At 31.3% G+C, this 10,054-nt stretch overlaps 1 protein-coding gene across 1 annotated transcript; it reads left to right on the top strand.

The window, feature by feature from the left end:
* The first annotated feature begins 2,438 nt into the window (after window positions 1-2,438).
* LOC113857861 (probable methyltransferase PMT14) lies at window positions 2,439-9,648 on the top strand. Its single transcript, XM_027490105.1, has 7 exons — window positions 2,439-2,712; window positions 3,408-4,079; window positions 4,921-5,131; window positions 5,785-6,067; window positions 6,720-7,106; window positions 7,593-7,670; window positions 9,121-9,648. The coding sequence occupies exons 2-7, from the start codon at window positions 3,435-3,437 to the stop codon at window positions 9,356-9,358; spliced, it is 1,842 nt and encodes a 613-aa protein (XP_027345906.1). The 5' UTR covers window positions 2,439-2,712; window positions 3,408-3,434; the 3' UTR covers window positions 9,359-9,648.
* The last annotated feature ends 406 nt before the right edge of the window (window positions 9,649-10,054 follow it).

The following is a 10,054-nucleotide window of genomic DNA, read 5'->3' as shown; positions in this document are numbered from 1 at the left end:
CAGTTCTACGTTATTATTGTTCATGTTCCAGCTTAATACTCTACTTTGCGACGTCCATTTAATCATTATAATTACAACACACATAAAAAAAAAATTCAAGATGACCTAAATCTAGTCTTAGATTGCTCTTGAATTATTTGTTTACAATTGACATTTTTCACCGTAAACACACCTGATAATAACAATAAATATATAGATAAAAACAACAATAGAGAAATAGTTAGTGAAGAGGATAATTTTGATTCTCAAACTCATGATAACGAGGAGAAATAATTTTAAAGTCACTAAATAGTATAATTTTGAAAGAAAAATGCCTAAATCTTAAAAAATATTTGAAACATGATAATTTTTTGGATATTGATGGATTAGATTTATTTTCAGAATTAAATATCTTAAAAAAATTATAAAATTGAAAAATGATAAACCAATCGACATTCTCAATTATATATAAAGAATAAATTCTTTTCCAAATACATATATAACTTACATGATAATGTTAACAATTCTAATTTCAGTTGCTTTAAGCAAAAGAAGTTTTTCAAAATTAAAATTAATAAAATCTTATTTAAAATTAATAATGTCTCAACAAAGATTAAACGAATTAGCTTTATTATTTATTGAAAAGAAAATATTAAATAAAAATAATTATGACAATTTTATAAATAATTTTGCATCACAAAAAGTTTAAAAAATAAATTTTAAATAAAAATTATAATAATTAAAAAAATTTATTTTATTAATAAAAAATCTATTTTTAAATTAGTTTTATGCCCTAAAAACTCTTTAACCACTGTTTATATATATATATATATATATATATATTCACTTCTTTGGAGGCTCTAAAAAGGAACCTCTTAAAGATATTCAATAATAGAAATATTTTATATCACTTTACATATTAGGGATGTAATTATGTTAATATACAATATATAGATCAATGATATTCAATACTAACTTGATGGAATAAAAAATTGACATTTTTTCTTATATTTTTGTTTCTTCTAAAATCTCCAATAATTTTTATTCAATTTTAGATGTAAAATTTGTACATTTTCGTAACATTAACGTATACATTTCTTAAAAAAATTACATGTACATGCTAAATTGGTAACAGAGTTAATGCATGACGAAATTTTTTATAACAATAATAATAAAATAAAAATTTTACGCTACTAATTCTCTTAATTTTTTTAATATACATAAACACACAAATATAAAACCTTTTCACAAATCTTCATAAGAAAAAAATGCCTACTTGTGACTGAATCTAAATATATATTTTTTACTCTATAAATAATTTCAGAAGTATGAGTAAAGAGTCTTAGATAAATATAACTTTTTGTTAATAATTAGGTTTATTTTGAATTTTTAAATATGTTAATCATCAAATTCTTTTAAAAGTTACATTGATACTGATACTAAAATGTTGTTGATTCTTCACTATCAATTAATTTCAAAATGCATAAGTATTTCGTTAGATAATTTTATTTTTATCCTTTATTTTAGTCAGCACCTCTTTTAATCTAATCTTTATTTTAATTTAAGAATCATCTTATATATTTCTACTTAATTTTCAATGTAAAATATAAAAAATTTTACAAATAATAAAGAACTTCGAACATTTTTATGTTAAATCAGAGAAATTAAGACTAAAAAATATTGCAAAATTTACTTAATTTTCCGAAGGCTATGTCCTTTTTAATTAAGAATTTCTTTGAAACTATTTTCTAAATAAAATGATTTTTAAAATTATTATTATCTTAATTAATCTTAGTTTAAATTTAATTTTAAAATTTGATATATCACGTTAATATAAATAAATATTTTTATTTTAATAATATATATTTTTTAATCATTAAATTATGTACATGCCTATTTAAAAATAAAACAAGTAAAATACAAATGCAATGATCTATCTGTCTCCCAACGCCTTTCTTAAATTGCCTTCGGGAATATGTCTATTCTTTAATGCTTCCGGAGATTCCTCTTCGCAAGAGATTTGCTTTATGCTTGATTTATATTATTTATATTTCACATAATTTAAGAATATTTATTCAATGTACATTATAATATTCAGTAAAAATCTAAATAAAAACTAAAACACTTATAAAAAAAAATTAAATTAACAAGATGTACTGAATTGGTTCGTTAAAGTTTAAGCAAAGCGTTGAAATTCAAACAACTTAGGCCAACCTAGGGGAATCATTGGTAGATTTACTGTGTGTTTACTTTTGCGTACATGTACTTAAATTTTAACGTATTTGAATTTATGTTTAAAGATATATAAACATAAATTATAATTAATAATATTAAAATAAATGTGTACCAAGTTAATCCAAATTTACTATTATTACTATGAATAATGAATTTGATGGTGTGAGAGATGAGGCTAGAAAAACAAAGCATGATGAGTAATGACTGTACAAACAGGGAGAAGTTAAGAAACGAAGAAGAGTTAAGGTTTGATGACCCTGTCGGCAATAATATAATAGGAGTGAGTCAATAGCCAAAAACGGTGCAGTCCAACTGTCACAACAAGTCGTCTTCATTTCACTCTCCACACTGCACTAGACACTTTTCAACTTTGTTCCACTAATTCCACTGAAAGAGAAGTGAAACATATACAACAACAACAGCTATACTACTCTCTTTCTCTCTGCTGCTCCCTCTCCTTTGAGTGATTTAGATCAGTGAGTGGGGGGGATCTATAAGGTGAAAGAAGAGTAAAAATGCATTTTTATGCATGTTTCTTTTTCTGGGTCATTTCCTTTATGATATTTTCATGCTGCTATGATCTGCTTTCATTGATTTTGCTAGTATATGGCATTCATTTTGGATTTTGTTGTATTGTAACCTCAGTTTTTCTTCATCTTTTGAGCTCTCATTAGTGCTGAAAAGTTTCAATTTTTGTGAACTTAAACTTGTCTTTTGGTGGATGCCATTGTAGATCTTTTAGTTGATCCAGCTAAACAATTGAAATCGGGGGTTGAGAAAATGTTATGCTATGTAATATAAAATAAATGGTTTAAAAGTCGGTATTTGGATTCTAGAAGATCGGTTGATAATGACATAAAAAATTCTGTTTTCCAAGTTTTTCGTTCTCTTCGTGTGAAATCATTAGCAATCTCATGCTTGATCCGCTTGCATGCTTGTCAAAAGAAAATAAAACGGTGTGGCTTAACGTATGTAAGGGAAATGTAAGGTTTTCTACTTTGTAGAGCTTAGAGCTATAAATTGTGCCACAAAACTACCTCATAGATTCGAAATCATTACCTTTTTTTGTTTCTGTTAACATGTAATAAATTCTTTGCGCTTGGATAATTACTGGTTTTATTTGGTTGGCTTGCATGTTTTGTGATGGTCTAATATAACTTTTTACTTACTAATCTCAGTATTAATTGCCATAGGTTTGACAGGATACTGACAACCAAATAATGGGTTCTAAAAACAATGCAACAGGCCAAAGAGCAAGAAGGCCTCTGTCAATATTTGCTGTGCTTGGTTTGTGCTGTTTCTTTTATCTTTTGGGAGCATGGCAAAGAAGTGGGTCTGGAAAGGGAGATAACCTTGCTTTGAAAGTTAATAAGCTGATGACAGACTGTACTGTTTTACCAAATTTGAGTTTTGAATCCCATCACAATGATGTTGCAATTGTTGAACCGCCTGAACCAAAAGCTAAATTGTTCAAGCCATGTGATCTAAAATATACTGATTATACACCTTGCCAAGAGCAAGACCGAGCAATGACTTTCCCTAGAGAAAATATGATCTATAGGGAAAGGCATTGTCCAGCTGAAGAGGAAAAATTGCACTGCCTCATTCCAGCTCCCAAAGGGTACATGACTCCTTTTCCATGGCCTAAATGCCGTGATTATGTCTACTATGCTAATGTTCCTTACAAAAGCTTAACAGTGGAGAAGGCTGTTCAAAACTGGGTGCAATATCAGGGAAATGTGTTTAAATTTCCAGGTGGAGGGACCATGTTCCCTCAAGGAGCAGATGCATATATTGATGAACTTGCTTCTGTTATTCCAATTGCAGATGGTTCTGTCAGAACAGCACTTGACACTGGTTGTGGAGTAAGTTTTATTATTTAAATTGTGCTTCTGATAGTATGCTCTTGTTCTTTAGTTAAGAACATTTAATAAATGGAAAAAATTATTTCTCTAATGTGAGTTTGTCTCTAAATTGAGCAAGTATGGGTAATTCCACCCTTAAACTTTGATTGGTTGAGATCAAGATACCCTTTAAATTGACTGATGGATGGGAACACCCTTACTTGTTCACAATAAAGATCAATTCACTTTGGAAGATCCTTATCCTAAATGCCTAATCATGTTTTTTTAGCTCTGTTTCTTTCATTTTCCTTTGATCTATTCCTAGTTTCCACTTTTGTTTCCCCTCATTCCCAGTCAACGATTTGGCTTGTTATAATACTATCCACTTATTTACATAAGAAAACACATTGAATTCCATGCACATTGCCATGTTTCTCTATTTTTGAGTTGATGAACCTCACACACGGTATGCAAAAGTCTGCTACTTAGGGATATCTGATTGGATCCTAAATGCTTAGCGAAAGGGTCAGCTGACTTTTCATTTTGTTTGTGGACATTTTGGAATCAAAAACCTTCTTCTTTAGAAGGTTTTTTCCTCTGACATACCTATTGCTGCCTTTAGAAGTCTCCTTCTAATGGCTACCAATTGGGAATCTCATGTTGACCACCTACATGAATAGTATTCTTTTGACTATTGCATTCCAAATTCCACAATTTCATATGTATTTTGGCTAAGATTCAATTGTTATTTTGGCATTTCCTTGTTTGTTAATGCTCAGTGGCACATTTTACTTGTTTTCAGTAGGAACCTTCCAATTGGCTTGTGATTGCTTTACCAATGTAAACATGAACAATTATGCAGGTTGCAAGCTGGGGAGCCTACTTGCTAAAGAGAAATGTGTTAGCTATGTCCTTTGCTCCGAAGGACAACCATGAAGCACAAGTTCAGTTTGCACTAGAACGAGGAGTACCTGCTGTTATTGGTGTTCTTGGCACCATCCATCTTCCATACCCATCAAGAGCCTTTGATATGGCCCAGTGTTCTCGATGTCTAATACCGTGGACTTCAAATGGTTAGTGTTAAATTGGATAGTCTATAAGATTGATCCAGAATGCGATGTTATCAGCCTTTCCTTATGTACATGATGATCCTGAATTTTCAAACAAATTCATAAAAAAAATTGATATCCTTTTGTCCACTATGTCGATACTATTGCTTGTGAAACTAGATGAAGGGGAAAAATAGTTAATTGGCGAGGTCTCTATGGCATTATCTTCTGTATTCCTGATTATTAAATTGACGTTAGTTTTTACCTATCCATTTCCTTTCAACTGCTTTCATGTTAGATCTTCAGCTATTTAAGGTTACCAAGGTATCAGCTAATAGGTATTGGTGTATTGCATTTATATATCGTTTCAAAGGCATAAGATCAAGTGGGAGGGGAAAGGGAAATATTTATAAAGAGGAGTGCTAAGAATACATTCTCTAACATACTTTTTTTAATAAACTCTTTATTAGTTAAAATGTATTGAAAACTGCAAAGTATGAGAAAGAATCATGAAATTAGGAGTGAGACTTAAATAACTTTTCTAGGTTTCAATAAATTTTAACTAATAACTAAGAGTGTGTCAAAGAGTGTGTTGTTGGCATTTTTCTCTTTATAAATCTGAATGAAATTTTTAAAAGAATTAACATGTTGACTTTCCATCCATTAATTGAATGCAGAGGGCATGTATCTAATGGAAGTTGATAGAGTCTTAAGGCCTGGTGGATACTGGATTTTGTCTGGCCCTCCAATTAATTACAAAACATACTATCAAACATGGAAGCGATCTAAGGAGGATCTGAAGGCAGAGCAGAGAAAAATAGAGGAGTTAGCTGAAAGTCTTTGTTGGGAAAAGAAATATGAAAAGGGTGATATTGCTATTTGGAGGAAGAAAATAAATGCTAAATCCTGCCAAAGAAGGTCTCCCAATTTATGTGATTTAGATAATGCTGATGATGTATGGTAAGTCCTACTCAACTTTTTGCACTTCAGTCAGGCATCATTACCATTATACTTATTATCGTATTGAGTTAAAAAAGATATGAATAGTTCTCAAAATTTCATGCTTTGTTCCTCTGCCTTTTGTATTTGTTAACATTTTTGGATAACTACGTAACTATGAGTAACTTCATTGCATGCTCCAAAATTTAACAAGTTTTCCACGTTACAGGGGTTGAGCTAGACTTAGTTGAGAACATGACCTGCATGGTGGGGCATAAAATAATAATAAATGATTATATGATTACCCAACTTCTTTAGTTAACTTTTGTACATTTGGATTTTCTCGCAACTGGAGACATCAATAAACAGTAGAGTAATACCAAGAATATTCTTCTTTTTCTATAACTTTGGGAACTTGGAAGGAAAATGAAGAAAATTAATTTTCTAATGGATATCTGAAGAGTGTGGGTATTATGTAGTATGGTATTAGCTTGATCATTGCATGATTTCATTTTTGAGGGATTGGTTGTCATCCAATTATCATAATTTATGTATGGTATTGCTATCATATAGGATTTTATTCTCTATGCTTTCAAATTTATTTATATACCTGTGTTATTTTTGTTTGTATGTATGTGTATTTTCTTTCTTTCCATCCTGGTTCTTTTTATAGGTACAAAAAAATGGAGGTCTGTAAAACCCCTTTCCCTGATGTAACCAGCAAGAGTGAAGTTGCTGGAGGGGAATTGAAGAAGTTTCCTGCTAGACTTTATGCAGTCCCTCCTCGAATAGCCAAGGGCATCATTCCAGGGGTTACAGCTGAATTGTATCAAGAGGACAACAAATTATGGAAAAAGCATGTTAATGCTTACAAAAGAATTAATAAATTGATTGGCACTAACAGATATCGGAATTTGATGGACATGAATGCAGGCCTTGGAGGATTTGCAGCTGCACTTGAATCACAGAAGTCCTGGGTAATGAATGTTGTACCAACCATTTCTCAGAACACTTTAGGTGTTATCTATGAGAGAGGTCTGATTGGCATTTATCATGACTGGTAAGTTTCTTAAATTCTCATAAACTTCATAGGACTTTTCTAATTTCATGAAAACTTCATTGTAAATTGGCTCCCTATTCTCACAAAAATGATTCATTAAACTGAGATGTATGTTTAATTATTGTATGATCTTTCATTTATGGATACTGTGATGCAAAATGGGTTTCTTTTATATTTGTTTAGACAGCCCATTTTATTTTTCCTAATTCGGGACCTATTTGAAAGAGATATTGAAGTTATTTATCACACTGGTTGTTTTCTGTTGCCACTGCTGATTATTCACCAAGGCTTCTTTTCAATAATTATATATAGTATTTCCAATGGACTTCAAATAATCAAGTAACATGGATGAGTGATTCAATACTGCAGATTATTTCCTCCACTAATAAAGATGATTCAACAGGCAATTAAAGTTCCTTATATGCCTTTTGGGGAAAGAAAATTTTGTCCTACAAAATTGCATTGATATTATCTTTCTTTGTTCAGGTGTGAAGGCTTTTCTACATACCCAAGGACATATGATCTTATTCATGCTAATGGTTTATTTAGCTTGTACCAGGACAAGTAAGTTTTTTCCTCTTCTTCCATATGCCACAAGTTGTATTTTGTGCATTCTAGTGCAAACGTAAAACTATTCACAAACAAAGTAAAACAGCTTAAGCTTTTGGGATAATTGGCCCTTAACATGCTCTATTCGAGCTTCTAATGACCAAGTCCAAGTGGTTTGAAGTTTTATCCATGCCACCCTCATTGTTTTCTATAAAAGTTGAATGTCTGGATAAGGTAGAGTAAGTCAACGCATTGTCATTATGAAAAATGCTCACAAACAAAGTAAAATGCTCTTCACATGAGGGACAGAGGAAGCTTGTTAGATACAAATCATTTGAGCTTGCACCTAATAACTACAAATTTTCAGATAAATGGCTTCACATTATGATTATCTTTGTGGAAAGTAGAAACAACTGGAAACATTAGACCTCTGTTATCTCAGATTCTGAGTTTCTTGTCATGTTGAACAAGCTGAAGTTCCTTTTTTCTGTTGGTTGGTTCTTCAGTTTTGGTTTTTGAGACCTTGCAAAAGTAACTGTAATGCAGTATTTCTTATTGAGAGGGCTATGTGAAATAATATATGAAATGCATGTCAAAGCTAAATGATCTTTTCTTATCAGTGATTCTTTTTGTGCACTGCCTGATTCATAGTGGAAGTAAGAGCTCGTAGAAGTTGGGGACATACTAATGCTACAAGAGTAACTCAATCAAATGCTCTTCATCCTAATTTTCTTTCATGTATCCTCTACCACATTCCCCTCCAACCCACCAGAATCCCAGGCTGGTTCCTAGACTTTACCACTAAAAGGGGGAAATATTAAATGAAAATTGTTATCTTGAAAATCTAAAAGCATTTAATGCTGCTTTCAGAAATAATTTGAGTAATTAATGGTATTTTTATTCCTTGCGTCATAAGAGCACATGCTAAATTAAAATTTTCCCCTCATGATAGCTATGTTTGATTATATCCTCGGATTAGCCAAAGGACTACTCCTCACTTGACGCCCTAAATTTTCTACCCCTTCTTTAAAGTGTCATTTAGTGCACGAAATTAGATAGGAAATTGTGCGTTGGAATTGGAATTATACCTTTCAATCCGTTTTTGTCTTATTTGGTGTACATATAAGTCCAGTTCCTTAGAATTAAAGCAGCATTATACTATTAGTTTATATCATGTTTAATTTCTCTTCTATTCTAAGAATTACAATCCCAAGTGTCAATATAGAAGTTAAAATCAATATTTCTTAGTTTATTGTTATTTCAATTGAATTCTAATTTAATTTAGAATTGTAATTCTATATCTCGATTCTTTCTTTCAACCAAATATACAAGTACAAACCAATAAATTATTTTTATCATTTCCGATACTGACATAACTGGAGTTGAAATTAGAATTCCAGATTGAAATTCCAATTGTATCAACCAAATAGACCCTTAATGAAAATCCTGCTGATTTGATTAACAGGTGCAACCTAGAAGACATCCTTCTCGAGATGGATCGGATCCTAAGGCATGAAGGAGCAATCATCATCCGAGATGAAGTTGATGTCCTTAACAAAGTTAGAAAAATTGTTGGGGGAATGAGATGGGATGCAAAAATGATGGATCATGAGGATGGCCCACTTGTGCCAGAGAAAATATTGGTTGCTGTGAAAGAGTATTGGGTTGGCACAACTAAAAACAACACCTCCAATGATCAATGAAACAGGTATTATTGGGCTCTAAGCCTCTAATCCTGCAGTAACAATCAAAGTTTCTAAAACCCAAAGCAAAGATGAAATGGGAAAAAGAAAATGAAATAATGAAAAGAGAAGATTGTAGAGCAAAGTGAAAGCAAAGATTGGTTATGTGAGTTCATTCTACGTCTGCCTTATACCAAGTGTAGATAAAATAGGTCCTAACTAGTCTTGCTAAATTATTTTTGGAGGATATAAATCAGCAAAGCTAGCTCCTTGAATAATTTAATTAAGCCCAAGCCCCAATGTATTGTGTTGATGGTGATACACGAAAACTCATGATGTTAGACTGTTTAAATATTTCAATTATATTCAGTTCGTTATTTAAAATACTTTGTTTTGTGTTCATAGTGGTGAAGGATACATATTCACCTTAACACAAATTCCAACTCACTGATTATTTTGGTTATGCTCTGAATTCTACAGCACATTTTTCAGGGAGAGGGATAAGTAGTCATCATCCCATATGGCCTTCACATCATAAATAATGTTAGGAAAAACTGTTTTTTAATATTATTAAATGAAGAGGGTAAAAATTTGTTGGGAGAATGAGAAAAGATATCTAAGTGATGGATCAACTCACTTGTGCTTTAAAAGATATTTATGTAATCGTTTTTTCATTTGGTTGGCACTTCAAATAAAAATAAGGGAAAGAGCACATAA

This window comes from Abrus precatorius, unplaced genomic scaffold (assembly GCF_003935025.1).
Source record: "Abrus precatorius isolate BTA unplaced genomic scaffold, Abrus_2018 Scaffold2, whole genome shotgun sequence".
Taxonomy (NCBI): Eukaryota; Viridiplantae; Streptophyta; class Magnoliopsida; order Fabales; family Fabaceae; genus Abrus; species Abrus precatorius.
This window is presented reverse-complemented; position numbering and strand designations above follow the sequence as displayed.